Source organism: Sceloporus undulatus, chromosome 1 (assembly GCF_019175285.1).
Source record: "Sceloporus undulatus isolate JIND9_A2432 ecotype Alabama chromosome 1, SceUnd_v1.1, whole genome shotgun sequence".
Taxonomy (NCBI): domain Eukaryota; kingdom Metazoa; phylum Chordata; class Lepidosauria; order Squamata; family Phrynosomatidae; genus Sceloporus; species Sceloporus undulatus.
Window position 1 is genome coordinate 296,652,778 of NC_056522.1, and position 19,922 is coordinate 296,672,699.

Below are 19,922 nucleotides of genomic sequence, written 5' to 3' on the forward strand. Positions count from 1 at the left end.
GAATCTGCAGGAGGAGGAGAATGCCACATGCAAAACAATTTTACTGTTTGAATCTGAGCATAGCAAACTGTGTTCTTTGTCAAGCTACACAAGAGACCTTCTAAAAAATAATTTAAATGATCTAGTTTCTAGCTGAATTTGTGAGACTTCTTCTGGGGAGCAATCCAAAAAGACATTGCACATATCTGCTAATGCACTGAATAAGGCTTCATAAGGTCAGACAGCTACTGAAGTCAAGAAAAGCTTTTTGTGAACCTGTAAACATCTGGACCTGAAGAATGTTATGAAAAAGACCTAAATTCTTTATAGCTAACATAATTTACACTAGCTTTCAAAAACAGAATCTTACTGCATTCCTATAAAACTAATGAAACATGAATGTCCAAACACTTATAAATGTCAAGAACACTACCATTTTGGACAATTACAGCAGGGACAGTCAAGACTGTTTCTTAACAATATCTAAGGTGTTGAGGGTTTTAATCTTTTGCTCTATTAGTGCTCAGTTGGGGAAAGGCAAATCACACAAATGCCAAAGGCAAATAACGCAAATGAAAGTTGCTGCACAGGAAATATAACATAGTCCATTTTGGGTCAATACCAACGAAGTCCAAAGTCCAAAATGTATCTTTTAAAATATATTTTTGCAGTGACTCTACAGTGTCATATGAAAGGAAGCAAAAATAATGATTTTATAATGAGAAATTGTGGATAAAGAGGAATCTACTATATTTTAAAGTAGCTATCATCTATATGCAGTAATTTTTAATGTTTTCCTTTAGTCCTCTAGTGTTTTTCTCTCCTAGGTTACATGTGTTTTTATTTTGGTACATACAGTAGAATATAGATGCATCAGCATACTTAAAAAAACAATTTGGGAGAGGACATTGTGATAAATACTCCAAAAGCAGATGGCACAGAAAGAAGGCAGTTTTGTCTTGTCATCTTTAGAATTTCTCTGCTGTCAAATGGGATGTGCAAAGGAAGCTTGTCAACTGACCAGAAATACAAAACAGAACAGTATGAGTTTTTTAAAAAATAAATCTCTGGGACACTTATCAGACACTGTATGTTTGTGTGTAAAAGCTCAACATTTAGTCTAGTTGTCAGATTTTTTAAAGTGAAAGTCTTGATTTCCTGGGGCATCATTTTCATTTGGTATACTTGCCCAAACTACCTCCATATGCACAACAGAACATTATATTGTAGCACTGAATTCTACTGAGTTGTAGTAAGCTTAGCTTGACAACCATAACCCTGCTTTGGTGAGCCCAGGAAAGTTGTTGGTGACAGAGCAATAGTGAGAGCAGGAATCACTCTCACTTCCTGTCAGGCTCCTATTCCTGACACTTAGTGAAATACCAACAGTTCCACTTATCTGAGATCCCCATTTTCAGATGGGCCAAGGGTGGATCAACATTGGAAGGGGTGCTAACCGAAGATTGAATCCATGTAAATCTACAGCGCTATATAAATAAAGAATAATAATAATAATAACAATAACAATAATAATAATGTCCCAAACATTATCCCAAACAAATTTTGCTTAGGCTGTAACCAATATATCTATGGTCATCTTCAACCCTGGCCTAGGAGTTCTTTTCTTCAGGCTCCTAACTTCTCTTTTTCTTGTGTGCCTATAGTTACTAGGATCACAAATTTGCATTTTTAAATTCAAATACTGAACAACTAAACTGCACTTATTAGATTCCTTTAATAACATATTTAGACTTAGGCCTCTCTGGGGTATTAACTCTATGGAAGAAAATACAGGAGCAGGGCTTCTCTTTGAAACAGGGCATTTCTTCAAAATGTAAAAACCTAGCATGTAAAAGTAATACCTTGATCAACATAGAACTAGCACCGCTGATGTTAATGTAGGGTATAGCAACTGAGTGATATAGCAGCACTTTGCTGCATTTCACACACTGCCTTGTTACTGTAAAACCTGACACATTCTGAGGGCCCCTGGTGTACAAAAACCAGAACAAGGTCTCTCTTGTTCAGGCTAACCAGCCCCTCTGTATTCATTAAAAGCTTTTTCACAGTGCTCACAGTTTTTTCCAGCCTACAGTCAGTTTCCACCAAGTTGGCAAGTTCAGAATTTTTATTTCTAGCTGGATGGCATACTCCCCCTCTGTTCTAAAATAAAATGCTTACTGGCTTTCATCAAGGAAACCTAATGGGGTACCAAGCTGGATCACCTCCATGCTTACGTATTGTTTATTTTATTTTATTTCCTTGCTGTCACTCAGCCTAAAATACAAACTCCAGCAAATGCTAGGGATTCTGTAAACTGTGATTCACTGGCAGAAGGAACAGCACATAAAGCTCTCTGCCAGTGCAGACTCCCAATGTCAATGTGTTCCCACAATGGTATTTCCATAAATGAACTCAGGTTCTGTTCCTGCAAGACTGGATGATACTAATATTAGTGATGGAAATGAAACAGGACAGACACTCAATGGCACAGCCACACCCCTGTTTGCTTTCCACATATGAAAGAATGTCATTGGTTGTTGGATCTCTGTGAAACCCAAGAGATACTGGGGCACATGAATATGAATGGTGATAGGAAATGTTCTGAGATGATGACACCCCAAAGTGCTGATTCCGTCAGGCAGTTGTGGGTTTATGGTATGTGAAGCAAGCTTGCTCACATTCTACTATACAGGCACATGAAGATTTTCAGGTTGCAAAATACCTCTCGCAGTCATACATAGGCGGGATACAGACGGGCAAAAAGGGGTGTATTCATGACGTCATGAAGGTAGAGCCTTCAGATGGGCCTTACCTGAATGCTGCCATGAACACGCCCCCCGCACGCCCCAAGCGGGAAGAAGCGGCATTAAAAAGGTGCTGCTTTTTTCCGCTTCTTTTCTGTTTGATGCGCAGTTGCGCAGCTCTGTCTGTAAGCTGCTGCACCGGTACGTCAGAATTGCTACGCCGCTAATTTAAGTTGCCCATTTAAAAGCTCCATGTCTGCTGCGTCGCATAATGAGTCGGGATCCGGGACATGCGTGGTTTGCAGTCAGGCTTTAATTGCAGCGTCAGCTGCCATGCAGGTGTGGAAGCTGCGGCACAGCTGCAGCGCATTTTAAGACTCGTAACCCTAACCCTAACCCTAACCCTAGAGCAACATGTATGCATGCGCTGCTTGGAAAGTTTGGACTTTAAAGTGAACCCCTACACACATTCCTGTGCCATTTTCACCTAACAATAAAAAACGCTAAAACTGTAAATATTTACATATGTACAAGGGAGGTGATGGGGGATGGCAGGGGGACAGCGGTGGCAGCGGAGACAGCTGTGGCTGCGCATTGCAGATTCAGCAGGAGCGCGGGGACCAAAGGAGAGGAGGCATCTATGATGCTGGTGACACTGGCAAAGTGCAAACGGACAAGGATGCCAACACCAGCTGATCACCAGCTGGCAGGAGACCACCATTGTTCTGGGGCAGAGCGGGGGGAAAAGTTTTAAAGGGGCTTGAGCACTTTAAATGTGCCCATAGGCTTTCTGCCGCTGCTGCTTAGCGCTGCAGCTGCGCAGCTGCGCATCCGCCAGCCGGCAAAGGGGAAAAAAGGCCCATTTTTGGCCACCTGTGCGGAAGCTGCCTCTCTCTTTGCAGCGTCCTCCGAGGCGGCGGTTTGGAAACTCCGGGTCTGAAACGGCCCCAGGTGAGGCGTCTTCACTGCCCCCCATGTGGAAGCCCCATCACCTGAAGCACACCCCCGGGGCGGGCAGTCTGGAGGCTCCGTATTCAGCAGAATACACCTCCAAGACGTCTTCCCCTGCCCGTCTGTATCCTGCCATAATTTCCACTCCCAGACAATCAGTTCTCTTATTATTTCCTCTTGAAGGAGTCCTGTTTTGCAGTGAAACAGGAGGCAAATATTTCAGTAGTTCATTCATGAAAGCCACAGTGGGACCTGGCTCCACACATATTACAGATAAGATCTCAGATTACAGGCAAACAAACATGTACAGAGTGGAAGACTACAAACTATAAATCTTCACAGCATTCCCAGACAACTGTGTGAGTCAACACCAGACATAGCCACAATTAATCAACTTTATTGCTACATTTTAAAAAAATCCTACCCCCCCCCTCATCCCAAGAATCTAAAGGCAAAGGACATAGCTCTTTGCTTTCCTGTTAAGCAAATTATCTTAAGAGATACTGACTGGACTAAGGTTGACCAGTGAGCTTCATTGGTAGGTGGGGAGTTGAACCTAGATGTCCCAAATCCTAGTGCATCACTGCCTATTACAGCACATTAGCTTTCATTGAAACAGACTTATTTTTGTTTCTGCCCATATATTCCTGTTCCACAACATTGTTCTGGAAGTTTGTAAGTACCACTGTGGTGGGTCTAAATAAAAAAAGTAAAGGTCAATTATATCTGGTATTTGTTTGCCCTTGAGTGGCAGCTGATAAATCACAACACTGCTGATAAAAATCAGTGTTGTGATGTGACTGAGGTTTTTCCCTGGTTTTGCAGCACACATCAGCAGCATATTTCAGAAAAACAACAGGGCACAATAGAACAGTGCAGAGTTTGCAGCTGATTTAGCACAGGCAGCTAAAAAAAGGCCAAACTGTAAAACCTTGCCAAGACTGAATAAGTGAATCAATGCCTTTATGCATCATGCTGTGTGCTTGGCACACTCAAAGGCAACCTCAGTTTACTTTTTTCCTCTCACTGGAAATGAATGAACAGGATCCTGAGTACAGAGTATCCTCTGCAAAATTTTATTCCAGGCATTGAGGTCATTGCAGCAAGACATAAAAATATACTTTGGAACCTTTTCACAAGCTGGTTGGATTTTTGTTGTTCTCGGTGTATTTGGTGGGCGAATACAGGACCTTTCTGAGCTTCCAGGATGCATCAAAGTTGTTCATGTGTTTAGCCTACTTTTAAATCTTCTTTGGGATAGAAATAGGTTTCTACAGACATACTGTATCCATACCCTTATCTAGATGGGAAACAATTTGCACAAGCAATTCATTTCTCAGCCAGGGCTGCATATGTACATCCCTCTGAAAAAAACACCACCACTACCAAATCCTCCAATCCGTTGTTTAGGAGCTAAAATAGTGGACTTCATTTAGTTCCCTTCTGTCACAGACATTCTTTTCCCTTGCATACAACTGACTATGCAGCTGCAAGGGCAGTGCACTTGCCTCTGTTAAGGGCCCATGTGTTGTTCTATACCTTCAAGTCAACCCTGATTTATGGTAACCCTATCATAGTGGTGTGTGTGTGTGTGTGGCACAATTTAGAGATAGAGGTAGTTGCCATTGTCTTCTTCTAAGGCTAAGAAAGTGTAATGTGCCCCTATGGGTTTCCATGGCTGCGTGGGGATTCAAACCTTGGTCTTCTGGAGTTCTAGTCCAATACTCAAATCACTGCTGTTTAAATATTACCTTAAATTTCCTGTACATTGACTCAATCAGAAATAACGGATGTTGATGCAGCATATAACATTGATTTAAGAATGAAAGAGGTACAGCTTCAAAAGCAATTTTGGCATTTGCTTTCTCTGGCATGAAGCCTAAGGGAAGAGGAATTTGTGGAAAGCTAAAAATGTTTATGTTTTAATACAGTATGTGCATCCCATTCTGGTCAGCAGCCCTTGCTCTATGGACATGGAAAACAAGAAGTGGCCAGTTTGCAGTAGAGTCATGCTGAGCTGTCACAGAAAGAACATTACAGGCACAGAACCTGAGAAAACTTTCTTGTCATTTTTTTACTCACAAAGCTACTATGTCTTTTCAAATGATCAGTTACCACTAAATCAGTGGAAGATGATGGCAGCCATGGCAGTGGGATGGAAATCCACTCTGGATTTTGCTCCATAATTTAAAACAACAATACATGGTGCTGAACCTATTTGGGGAATAGGTTCAGCACCTTGGATACCTCCTTCAAACTTGGAGACACAAGCCAGAGCAAATTGAAAGGAATTGAAGTTATTAGCTTCCACCTGGAGACATGGAGATCATTCACACATCCTTTTTTTTTACCGGAACAATGTGAATATCCTCACTCACACATTCCAATTATATTATTCACACTTTGAAATGGCATCAATCCGCATCTCTTTGGGATTTAGCGGGAGCCAGTGGCTGAGGAAGGGGGGATCCCCCATTCCCAGTCCTGGGCTTGTCCTCCATGGTCTGGGTGAGGGGAATTTGTCCCGGGGAGCCCCTGGAAGCCACTTGTTCAAACCAGCTGTGCAGGGAAAGAGGAAGAGTCTCCACCAGCCAGGTGGAGACTTGCCCCACCAATGAGTCAATGATGTGAAGCCGTTCAAGATATGCTGAGTTTAATCCAGGTCTGTTTGCAGCATTATTCACACTGTCAATGCTGCAAATCTTTTTTAAAAACTTGGAAAAGTTTGTGGGTTTATTTGCCCTGGGTTAAGTGGGGTTTTAGGTAGCTCCTAAAAAATCTGATTTGGGTGCATTTGGGGTGCCTTTGAATAACAGGGATTCAACCTGGTTTAGTGCAGCCAGGGCTCTGAGGGTCAAAGTCCTGGTACTTGTTGATCAGCAGGACAATGACATAAAAAACCCCACTTGGACTCCTCTGTTCCTTCTGAGTTATCTACAATCCCTACTGTAACTGGAGTGGAAATGGATTTTCCCAGCAACAATGTATTGTTATGATTGATCCTTGTTGTAATGCAAAGCATTTTGGTGTGGTTTCATCTTGGGTAAGCAAGGATAACTAGCTTTAGAAAAGACATGCTCCTGATGGGAAAAGAAAATTATAAGAAATGGGGTGTGTGTGTGTGTATGTGTGTGAGAGAGCAACTGCTTGCTTTCTTGCTCCTCCTTGAATCACTATAGAGACTATCACCATGAGGGCCTGCACTTCAAAATTTACCATTCTGTCACTGGTCCCCAGCCACTTAATTGGTTGCTGAACAGGGAATCAATGCTAATGTAAATGCCATTGACTCAATGGGTGTACTTTAATTTGGAATTACCACTAGAATCCATGCCTATATCCCTAATTTACAAAAAATAAATAACCAAGGTAATTTGCTTTTTAGTTTCAGTTTTAAATACCTGGTAAAAGCAAGTACATTGGCTGCATTAAAGGAACTAATGAACTCTAATATTTGGAAATTAACAGAAATATTTAGGTGTTTTAAAATTTCCTGTGCTATAAAATAAGGTCCTCTTGATGTGCAAGATGATTCTTGGATTACAAACAGGCAAACTTACCGTTCATTATTCAGAGACATCCTTGGTGGATCAAGGTTGGGGTTTTCCATGGACTCCATCTGAGGACAGCGTAAAAAGTAATACAGGGTGTGGAGAGCATCAGGGGACCAGATGATAGGTTGCTGCTGCTGCCTGGTTTGTCGAACAGGACTCATGCCAGGGCGCAGAGTGTTCAAACACTGCATGTGATGCATTGCTCGGGAGACCAGATCACCTGGGAAAGGAGAGGAAAAAGATGCAAAACTAGTCTTATTATATTTCCAAAAACTGTTTTTGAAATATCTATATATTCCAATTAATGTCTTTCATCAATGGTCAGGACTAGCTGAAAGCATTTTGTCCTCATGGCAACTAATGGTTCCCCTCCATTTAACTAAATGTGCTTGGTACCGAATGCCAGCCAAATTATTTGGGCAAAAGAGACAGAAATTCTTCACACACCTCTGCCTAGCACCAGCATCAAAAATACAATAAAAAAATCAACTATTTGCTGCCTTTTCATGATATCTAAAATTTGTTGGCTAAGGTGGCTGATTCATTCTGCCTAATGGTAGGGCTGGCCTTGCCAATGTTTATTAATATGTCTATGTAGAGGTAAATATCTGCAGAATTCTGTTAGAAAATTTGAATTGTGAAGCACTTTAAAAAGCCACTATCAAGCTATTTAAATCTATCTCTAGTAGGCGATATTTCAAAGGAAAGAACTGGCGAAATCATCTCATTGCCTAAGACAACCCAATAAAATTCACGGGGTCATCCAAGTTGATGGACAACTTGAAGGCGCGCGCACACACACACACACCAGGAGTGGGGCTCACATGACCTCCTCAAATATTGTTGGACTACATCTCCTGGCAGCTCTAGCCTGAATACCCAATAGCAAGGAATGCTAGGTGTTTCAGTCCAACATCTGGAGAGAAACACAATTCTAAAACGTGCACTAAAAACTTTTTACTGGAATTTAGAAAGCCTGATTTGCACTATTATGTACCAGAGAAGTACTGCATTCTCCACCTTGGAATAAGAATATTCAAACACTTGGAATTCTGTATGGGACTTAACTTTGTAAGGGGATTTACATGTGCAGGAAATAGAATTGAGTCGTCGTGCAAAGGGGCTGCCATGATGTAACAATGTTTGGTCATCCATTGTACAATGGGAGACAGTTGAGTGACTGATCATCAAGACCCTGATGTGCATCAGAGAATGCTGAATGCATATCTGATTAAAAAAAAGGTCAACATCTCAACTACTCAGTACTCATCACAAGTGCCCAACAAGCATGAGAATTGTTTGAAGTGAACTATAATGCCCAAAGTTCATCAGGAGCATACACTGCAGACCATGCAACTCTTTCCAGTGCCCAGATGCACATCTTCACAATTCACTAATAGGATTTCATTGCATTTCTGAATATGGATTCATAAAATTATAAAATGCAGACTGATATAGAATTGAGGCCCATTTTTTTTTTTTTTGTGTTGGGAACCCATGATGAGAAGAATCAGGACTGATGAAAATTTTCTACATTAAGGACTTATTTTGTGCAAAATTTGCAGCATTTTATTTGGGATGTATTTTGTGTAAAAACTGCATTTTCTGCAAAGAAAATAATATTTCTGCACAGTAACATGATTTTCTATGCAGAAATATTACTTTCTCTGCAGACAAAGGTGTTTCCTGTGCAGAAAATGCTGTTTGCTGCCATGTGTAAAAAATACCATATGTGAATTTTACACAGGTTAAGTCCAGAACTGTGATAAGAGTACAAAAACTGCAATTTTCAAAGACTTTTTCATTCATGGGGAAAGTTATATGTGTGTGAGTGTGCTGTATGCCTTCAACTTGTTTCCAACATATGGTGACCATAAGGCCATCACTGGATTTTCTTGGCAAAATTTGTTCAGAGGAAGTTTGCCATTTCCTTCCCTTGAGCCTGCAAGCATGTGACTTACCCAAGATCACCCGCTGGGTTTCATGACTGAGCAGGAACTGAACCCTGGTCTCCAGAGTTGTAGTCCAACTCTCAAACCACTATGCCACAACTCTGGCTCTATTTCATTATAGTCTCCGAGAACAAAATTAGTGAAGAATTACACCCTTACTGATTATGCAGACCTGATCCTCTTTTATTTACTAACTTACAGTACCAAAGATCAAATTGGGTTTCTCCCATACCAGCGGCATGAGTAGGTACAATGCTATATCTCTCTGTGTAAAAAAAGCTATAGGCTCCTTTCCCTCGCTTTGGGAATCCTTTATTTATTTTTTTGAGAATCTAGGGCTCACAGGAAAAAGTCTTCCATTGTTTGTGTACAATTACAATTCTGGGAAAGGTTGGAATGAAAACAGCAAGGAGCACTTCAAAGCTGATTCCTTAAAGGCCACATAAGGGTGAATATTTCTTTCCCTCTAATGTAGTAAGTAAACTAAAGCTGCAACTCTTAACACTAGTGGGACTTACTCAGGATGCAAGCTATATTGAACTCTGTTATTTCTCCTAAGTAAACATGTCTGTTGCTGTTGCGTGCCTTCAAGTTGTTTCTGGCGTATGGTGACCCTATCATAGGGTTTTCTTGGCAAGTTTCTTCAGAGGGGGTTTGCCATTGCCATCCTCTGAGGCTGAGAGAGTGTGACTTGCCAAAGGTTATCCAGTGGGTTTTCATAGCTGAGTTGGGATTTGAACTCTGGTCTCCCAGTGTCCTAGTCCAATGCCCAAACCACTACACCACACCTAGCACTTTAGAAATGCAGTAGATATTTACTTGGGAGTATATCTGACTGAAAACAGTGGGGCTTACATTATGAATAAAAATGCATAGGATTGGGCTTCACATTCTTTGTTCAGGAGGGCAGGTATTACACAGGTTTGAAGAAAGGATGGCCATTCTATGCCAAGGTATTGCACTTTATACATGCAATAACATTCTATTAATCTTCTATAAAGCCTTGGGCTCCCATTCCCAGCCATGGACTGGCAGGAGGAGAATGGAGGACTGAGTGAGGGAGGCCTCTTTAACATCTTGCCCCCTCCTCCAGCCCCGGACCAACTCTGCTTGGGCATCGGTCCATAAAGCCTCGGGCAATACTAAGAAGAACATTATTTTGTTACTAATTTTTAGTCTCCCCCTTTTTCAGGTTGTTAGATTGTAATCTTTTATTGTAATTCCTTGATGGTAATGTTGTAACTTGTGCTGTATTTCCTTTATTATTTCATTGTTTATTGGCATCTGCTTGTTATTTTTTCCATTGAGGGGTTGGAAATGGGGAATTCTTTTTGATAATTATTGATTTGAATGTAATAATCAGTGTTAGACTTCTGTCATTATTGAATTCCTACAATATCACTGTTATTGTTGTTATTATGTTTCTTGCTATGTATTGCCATGTTATATTTCTTTATTATCTTATGTGTATTGTTATTGTTTATTGCTATTGCTTTGTATTTCCCTACTGTTGTAAGCTGCCCGGATTCCTAGTGATTGGGCGGGGTATAAATAAATTCTATTCTATGACGAGTGCCGCTCTGTAGCATTGCTCAATTATTCAAGATGTACATCTGGAATTCAAATTTTCAGTGCAGAATCACACACACACCCCTTGCTCTCCTTACTATGCTGGCAACATAAGGCTGCACTGAAGGGGGGGTGGGAAGCTAGTAAGAGAATATATAAGGAGATCCATTCATTAAATGCAATCACTGAGCCAGCCAAATCAGAGAGTGGGGAAAGGAAGTTGCATTCAATCATGGACTTGTTCTACAAGCACTCTCTTGTACTGGAGAATATATAGCGGTATGCTAAAACCTCAAATTGAGGCAGGTCACAAAATAAATGGTGAAACCTGTAAGGTTATGTGTTGGCTTCTGACAGTAACATTTAGATGATTGTACACTTGAGGAGAAATGCCTGGGAGAATATTTTTTCAGGGAGGGAAAAAACAGCCCAGCAGAGAACAACTTAAAAGAGATATTGTTGGGCAGTAAAGGTTTCAAACGTAGCTTCTGTTACCAAACTATAAACAGGCTTTTGTATAATTTTGTATAAAACTATATAATTTTGTGATTTTTCTTTGACTATCTATAAATTAGAAAGTATTGATAATAGGGGAAGTGTCCCCCCTCTTTCCTTTTTATTCTAGAAGGTAAAAATGGCTGATAAACTGGAAAGCTGGTGACTTGGTATTTGGATAATACTAATTTAAAGTGCAATAATCTATTTCTAGGCCAAATATGGAATGGCAGCCACATACCAAGGCCCTCCAAACACTTGACAACTCTCTTTTTGTGGCCTCAAATTCATTGGAAAAGGAGCATCTTTGTCAAGGACTCTGTGGGATCCAATTTAAGACTGCAATATATGTTGGTTTGAAATGTCTATTGTCCAGACAAATGCTGCCCATAGTTACTAAGACTAAAAATCAACTAAAATGAAGCACAACCAGAATGGTGCAGTTTAGTGGTTTGGGGGTTGGATTAGGACTCTGGAAGAACAAGGTTCAAATCCCTGTTGGAAATGAACTGAAGGCACACAACAACACTAATGGTGTCCTGTCCCAAACAGGAGATACAGTGGGCCCTTGTTATCTGCTGGGGTTTAGTTCCAGAAGCCCCCGTGGACAACAAAATCTATGGATGCTCAATTCCCATTAAATACAATGGCATAGCAAAATGGTCTCCCTTATATAAAATGGCAAAATCAAGGTTTGCTATTTGGAATTTATACTTTTTTGAATATTTTCAAACCATGGATATTTGAATTAGTGTATAAAAAAATCTGTGGATAAGGAGGGCCAACTGTATATGCAGACTGCTAATGCATAGTTGAAACATACTATATTATAAGTAGTCAAAGCTTTTAAGAACATCCCCCTCCAATGAAGTCAATGGTTTGCTGTCCATTCCCAGATCTTGCAAATGCTTTTTATCTTTATTGACAAATGCTCCAGGGACGTGCTTGCTTCTGCTCCCTTTATGTCTTTGTTCAATGGCACAAACACATTCTTATCCGTGACCTTAGGTCATCCAGCTCCACACATTCAGTCACCCCAAATTTCCCCATTCACTAAAAAGACTCATTTATTTTTTGCTGTTTTTTATGCTCAGAACTCTTTTTCAAAACTCTCCCATAAACACATCTCTTTTTAAATCCTTGCTCTTTTTTTTTTTTTTTTTGGTAAAGCTTCTGGAAAAATCTTCTAGTTCTGATACCTTACTTACATAAATCTGAATCAAATTATTAGTCCCAACTGTGTAGATCAGGGGTCGGCAACCTATGGCCTGCGGGCCGGATCCAGCCTGCCGAGGCCTTCCTGGCAGCCCCTGTGCAGTCCTGCCGCTGATTGCCGCCGATCGCCCCCGTTTTTCCGCCGCTCCGGGCGCCATTTTGTTTTTCAAAATGGCGGCTGAAGTCTTGCGTGACCTCAGGATGGCAAAGGTCACATGAGACTTCGCCGCTATTTTAAAAAACAAAATGCGGTGGCCTTCTAGGAGGCCTGGTGCAGCCCCTGGAGCACTCCAACAGGGCTCCAGGGGCTGCAGTGAGCCTGCAGCAGGCTCCACCTCGCTCTCCGCCTCCTCCTCCCTAAGAGCAGGGAAAGGAGGAAGAGGCAGAAGGAGTGCAGAGCGAGGGAGAAAGGGAGCTGCAGCCACAGCGAGGCAAGAGGTTGGTTCATTGGGGGAGGGGGTTAGCTGAAGCAAAATCCCCTCTCAGCACCTTGTGGCTTTCGGGGTTGAGACAGTGCAAGCTTGCTGCCTGTTATTTTGAATTGCATTTTAGTAAATTCCTTGTTTGTAACTTTATTATTATTATTATTATTATTATTATATTATTATTATTACTTGCCCTGTGTTCTATGTGCAAAATCCCCTCTCAATGAGAAAGAGGAGGAGAAAGAGGAGGAGGAGGATGAGAAAGAGGAGGAGGAGGACATGGAAAGGTGAGTCATTTCAGGTCTGCCTTGGGTTTTTTTCATTAATTTTTAAAAATATATAACACTTATTTTTGTTTTTTTATTTCATTATTTTTATTATTGCTTTTTATTTTATTTCATTATTTTTATTATTTATGAAGGTGAGATAGTGTGACTTTCAAAAGTGCTGTAACAAAGGTCTGCTGTAACAATGATAGTGGTGATGATGATGCTTCAGTGGAAGCTCCGCCCCGGCATGTGGCTCTGCCCCGGCATGTGGAAGCTCCACCCCTGGCATGCGGCTCCGCCCCCGGAGGGTGGAAACTCCACCCCCCCCAGCTTCGGCCACCCAGTTGTCTGAGGGACAGCAACCTGGCCCCCGGCTCAAAAAGGTTGCCTATCCCTGGTGTAGATCCATTAAATCAATGAATTTACATACGTACTGATTTATCAAGTCCCCATTGATTTATTGGCTCTGCTACAATGTGGACAAACAACTGAATGTAGGCCAGTATGCCATGTGTAAATGAAATAATCACTTGTTTTTCTCCTGCCTGCATTTTCACTGGCATACTTTGTTGTTTTGTTTGTGTTCATTTTTAGATAGCAAATCCTGTCAAACCTGTTCTTCGTAAAGTGCCATAATGACAACAGTAATGCCAATAGGAATAAGAAACAGATGATGATAGTGTAAGAAAGTTAACTTTTGTGCATTGCTGTAGTAAATTACACTTAAAAGAAATCTGAATTTCCCTTGAAAAACATTCTGAAACATTTATAACTTGCACAATAGCAGCCCAAGCAAAACAACAGCAAAGCCAATGGCAATATTTCTCTTGACTTCAATAGGGAAAGGCACCATACTTGATGTAAACAAACAAATTGAGGGTTGCATGTGAAACTCACTGAGTTCAGAGATGCTACCAACACAAGTTGCCAGGAGAGATTGTTCTAAAGTTCGAAGTTCCAGCTGAGCGTAAGCATCCGCTTTTCCATTGCTGCACGTGGATCCATCATTATAAGGACTGAAGTATGCTGGCAGAGAAAGCATACCTAAATCAAGACAAAGAAAAGTAAACAGGTCTTTTAAAAAAAGGGACAGAATATATAAAACAACAAATATCAGACATACTTAGAGAGTAAATAAAAATGCATGGTGTTGGGCTTGTCTGGCCAGTATCAATATCTGTCTCTCTGTCACATTTCCTACTGGAGCAATAGCTCTGTTACAACTGGAAGGGATGTTAAGCCAGGTAGCTTTGTGTCCCCAAATATTTTGTGGAAACTCAAGTTTGTTTCATTCTTACATGTCTGCCTGAATTATGGAACTGGCAGATAGTTGCTCCTTTCATTTGATTTGTGCCACATAGAAATACAACCTAATTTGTGTATGGCTCTTTCACGAGTCCCTCAGTGGATCCAAGACAAACTATAGGACTTTGTGGTCACTTCTAGTCTAATTAGTCTTCCAATGTAAAATATCATATAGTCACTGAGAACCACTTGGGCATACAGAATCATACAGACAAACCAACTTCCAGTATAGAATACAGTGTGATAGAAGTGAGATCATCATCAGTAAAGGCCGGATTACTTTGCACAAGAATTGTAAGGACAAGATAAATGAGCTGTAAAAAACAAACTATCGTTCTATCCGCTGCTGCATGAGCCAGAAGATAAACAATAGTCAAAATCTAATGAGAAATAAAAGCTCCTTTCATTTAATTTTCAAAAGACTGTAATCCTGCATTGGCCAAAACAAGTGATGTGTACATACACTGCTCTTGTACTGTTGTAATAGACTAAGAGGTCAGACTGCAGCACTCCTTTCTCCAGCCAAGTTAATGAGAACTGAGTGTCAGCTACAAATATTGCCAAATTAAAATGGAATAACCTGCTACATATTCTGTGTCTGTGCAGTCAAGAGCAAATCTGAACAATCTGTTCTGGATCTATTTGTGGTTTGTGTCTCCAGGAAAGGAGTATGTTACAAGTCCTGCCAGCTCTACCAGCTTACTTCCATCAAAATTTTCTTGGCTCTCTGTTCCAGTTTCCCTCAGTCTTTTCCCAGCTTTGCCCACACCCCTTCTATATCACCCCTGATAGCTAGCAAGGACTTCTGTATTCAGAGACAATACACCTCTGAATACTAGGCATTAGGGATAAAGAGGAGAATGTTGTTGCCATCATGTCCTGCTTGTAGGCTTCAAACACCTTTGTGCAATCAGTATTTGAAATAGCAAGTGACTTAAACAAGGCTACCAACCAAGGAGGTAAATAGGTGAGGTAACTAGGTTTCAACATCAAACCTAGTTGTCATTCCTCTGAAATCAACATCAGCCCAAATTATCATTCATTTGCTATGCAGTGTCCATTTTATATAGGGTTGCCATAAGTCAGGACCTCCAAACTGGGACAAATGTAGGACAAAATTTTCAAATGTAGGACACATTTTTGGTGTCCTACATTTGAAAAGGAGCCTTGCTGAGGGGAGGCTTTCCTTTCCCGCTTGGGCCCCGTTTTCACCGCGGTGGCGGGCCTCAGAGCCCAGGCGGGGAAGGAATCTTCCCCTCAGGGAGGCTTTCCTTTGCCGCCTGGGCCTCAGAGCCCAGGCGGGGAAGGAATTCTCCCCTCAGCCCGGGGGTGGGGGCAAACTGGGGCGGGACCGTGCGGACCCACCCCAAACTGGGAAAGTCCCGCCCCCAGGCGGGATATGGCAAGCCTAATTTTATATGGGAACAAGTAGTAAGGCTGCCTTGGATTTTGTGTGGTTTGTTCCAGGCCTTATCTGACTGGTTTGTCCTCATTTTGAGAGACGGTAGCAACAGAGACATGTGGTAAATTCACCAGGACACTGGAAATAAGGCATATTCTATTTTTCTCTTCACTTGCTGGGAAATCAGTGGGTTCATATTGACTGATCTGGCCCACCATAGTAAAAAAAAAAAAAAAAAAAGAGAGAGAGAGAGAGAGAGAGAATTGTTTCTGTTAGAGATTTTAACATCTAGATACAGTACACAAGAAAGGCATTCCAATCATGACTTGCATCTAATTACAGTTCTGTTCACTTCCTATTTCACAAAAGGTGGGCCTTAATTTTCCAAGATGGGCCCAAAATGTGGTAGAAATGCCCCCACACCTCCAGAGAGCATTTAAAAAAAGTTTGGATTTTTTTGCAACAATGTTGCAAATATTTTGTTTATCCCTGATTAGTCAAAGGGCTCCAAACATTGTGAAAATGCCCTCCACACTCCTAGAGGGCTTTTTGGGAGCATTTTAGAGCATTTTTTCAACACTGGGTGGCCCAGGGTTCACATAAATGGCTATTCAGGAATTGCATGTGGCCCACAGGTCCCACTTTGCCCACTCCAGGTCTAGGAAACCTCAGAACCTGATGATGGGTGAGATGTGTGAGGTCAAGCCATGTGTGCTGAGACCTTATATAAGTCTAGCCATGTCTCCCTATGAAATCTCACAAAACACCAGAAATCCCATGAGACACCATATAGAAGTCATAGGAGTTTATCGCATCGGGCCGGATTGGGAATGGAACGAAAGGGGCCAGGAATGAGTGCGGAACAAATAGGGGATGCATTTTACCGCACACAAAAGTCCCCGTTCCGTTCTGTTCCCTTCCATTCTGTCCCCCATCCATCCCACAGGAAGCGATTTTTGAGAACGTTTGCAGAACAGTTCTCAAAAATCACCTCCTGTGAGATGGAACGGAAGGAAACAGAACGGGGACTTCCCTGTGTGTGGTAAAATGTGTCCCCCACTCGTTCCAGCCCCATCCCGGACCCTTTTGTAATGCACAAGGCTCGTTCCAGGGACCTGTGCGATATTCTCTTAAGTCTCCCTCTCAAATCTCACAAGACATCCCAACTCAATGAAAGTTGGATTCTCTATGTCTCTGTTTTTGTCAGGAGTACACAATCATCATGTCATTACTTCTCCCTGCTTCCGCAAATATGGGAAGACTACTGGAGATTGTTGCCAGTAGCACTTAGATGAGTATTGACAGGTGTTGCTCCAAATAGTGGCTCCTGGTCTGATGCCAGTCTCTCAGCCATTGGCTTCTGGTTCCTGGAATGTTTCTAGGCAAGAAGTCCCTGGTACGTTGGAAAAAACAACTGCCTGTCCTCCCAAGAAAACTCTAGGATAGATTCACCTTAGGGTTATCAAAAGTTGGAAATGTCTTGAACGCACAACAACAACAACAATCCCCACATAAAATAGCTTGAGAGACAGTATTATAGACCATCCAAGAACAGCTACTCTCCCTATAAGTTTGAAGGTTTGGAGCTTGGGGATTGCACTCATCAAAAGCAAAGGTTGATTAAAATAGTTGCCCATTTATATTGTGATTATGGCTTTTATTTTCTTCATTGATCATGTGTCCTCTTTTTTCACAGGCTGGGAAGCGATAAAGTCAACAATGACATCGGAGTTTACCACACTGTTCCTGCGTGGTCCATCGTCAGAACAGAATGGAAGGAGCAGGAACGAGTGCAGAATGAGCGAGGGACGAATTTTACAGCACTCACCAGTCCCTCACTCGTTCTGTTTCCCCTCTCTTCCGTTATTAATCCATTCCAGAGGGGGCAATTCATTCAAAACAGTTCTCAAAAACCGTTCCCTTCTGGAATGGAATGGGCATGGAAGAGAGGGGAACGGAACGAGTGAGGGACTGGTGTGTGCGGTAAAATCCGTCCCCCACTTGTTCCGTCCCCTGCCGGGCCGTTCTGAGAATGTCCCTGAAGACCAGTGTGGTAAGCGTCATCATCAAGGACTTCTTGGGTATTTGAAAGAGAAGGAAATAAAGAAAACTGTTGTGTCTCAACATGCATCATTGTGAGCAAATGGGAAATCCCAGGCAGTGAACTAAGTAATTTGCATATTTCGAAAGCGGAAAATAAATACCAGTAGTACATGACAACAGAAATATCCAGAGAAGCAGATAGCAGACACTAATTTGCTTTTCCACCACCCCAAATTGATTCTTTTTATTTTCCCCATTAATCACAAATATTTTCAATTGCACATTCTGCACTAACATGACTGCTAAAGTAAAAAACAGGCTGATACAGGAACAGATAATACTACGGAAAGTGTGAACAGAAACTAATCAATGTATAAATAAAGCAAGATGTCTACAAAATATTTAAGTTCCACATTTTTCATAACCCCAGTAATACTGACCGGTCTTTTTCATTATTAAATCACATACAAACTATTCTAGAATGATTTAAACAGGGATGAATGGTTTAGTATTAATAATACCACAGTACAATAATGCCCAATAACTGTGCAATTATACTATTAATGAATATCGTTTTTGATGGCAAATGAGATTTTAGATGTTTTTTTTCTTGGACAGGGGCAAAATTGGCAGTTGGACTCATGAGAAATGTTCGAAGAGCTAGTATAAGACAGTATCTGAGCTGCAGTCACATATCCCTGAAAAACACTGAGCATGTGGAATGCGTGTGATGGTATGGATTCTTCTGGGGGCAATGCAGATTGTTTATTAAAGAAATTAAGGCAAAATGTGGTTATGTATGTGAGGTATAGCATATGTCATAAGGTAAGGACCTGTCAGAGAGCCAGCATGGTATAGTGATTTGAGTGTTGGATCACAACTCTGGAGATCAGGGTTCAATTCCCACTTGGCTCCAGAAAACCCCGTAATAGGGTCAACTTCAGGAAAGACTTGAAGGCACACAACCACAGTGACCACAACAAAAACGATATGTTGGGAGAGGATGAGAGAAGGGAATGTTGGAAGTGACTGGCGATCAGGTGAATCTATGAAGGGATTTTTCAAAAGGCTGGCAAGTATGGCAGTTTAAAATTACAAAGCGTTAAAGACACGAGCCTGTCAACATTATGAATATAAATGAGAGATGTGGGTTAGAGTTAGCAAGTTAGGGTCAGTCAGGATTTAGATGTGTAAAATAAGTAATCTTTTACTGTATGTTGAATTTCTGTTTAATAAATTAATTTTTGTATTGTACAATTCTGTCTCCAAGAATGCTATAATAATGTTACAAGTGGAGGAGTGGATAAGTTCAGGCACATGGTGTCTGTGATAGTTGCAGTGTTTCAACTATGGTGGTGTTGAGTGGTTGGACAGGAGGATGACCCTCACCTTTGGTGGCAGAGGTAGAACAGGTGGATGACCCTGCAATGCACAGAAACGTTTAGCTGCTGCAGATTCCAGGGGTCTAAGATAGGGAGGGAAACATGTGACAATCTTTTTTGTGGGTTTTTCGGGCTATGTGACCATCTTCTAGAAGAGTTTATTCCTGACGTTTCGCCAGCATCTGTGGCTGGCATCTTCAGAGAATGCTGGTGAAACATCAGGAATAAACTCTTCTAGAACATGGCCACATAACCCAAAAAACTCACCAATGCTGGCGAAACGTCAGGAATGCCACAGATGCTGGCAAAACGTCAGGAATAAACTCTTCTAGAACATGGCCACATAGCAGGAAAAACCCACAAAAACTATGGATGTCAGCCAAGAAAGTCTTCAACTTCACAGTATGACAATCTAATTGTAGGACTTCAGGTTCCAGCAGCTGCAGTCAGCATAAAAAATGGCAAGTAACACTGGGAATTACGATCTAACAAGCATCTGAAGAGCCACTTGATTTTTACTCTAGTCTGAGAAGCAGCAAAAGAACTGACACCAACTGATATGGTTACATGATACTCTTTTACACAAGTGTTTTTCAACTTTACCACCAATTTTTTAAATATATAAAGCTCATGG

At 41.4% G+C, this 19,922-nt stretch overlaps 1 protein-coding gene across 1 annotated transcript in view; it reads right to left on the bottom strand.

Moving 5' to 3' along the window:
- The window catches only part of ABTB2 (ankyrin repeat and BTB domain containing 2), a 211,543-nt gene that overhangs the window by 71,086 nt on the left and 120,535 nt on the right, over positions 1-19,922 (bottom strand). The window contains 2 exon segments of the mRNA XM_042453998.1: positions 7,238-7,451; positions 14,054-14,200. Coding sequence (XP_042309932.1) covers positions 7,238-7,451; positions 14,054-14,200 — 361 coding nt within the window.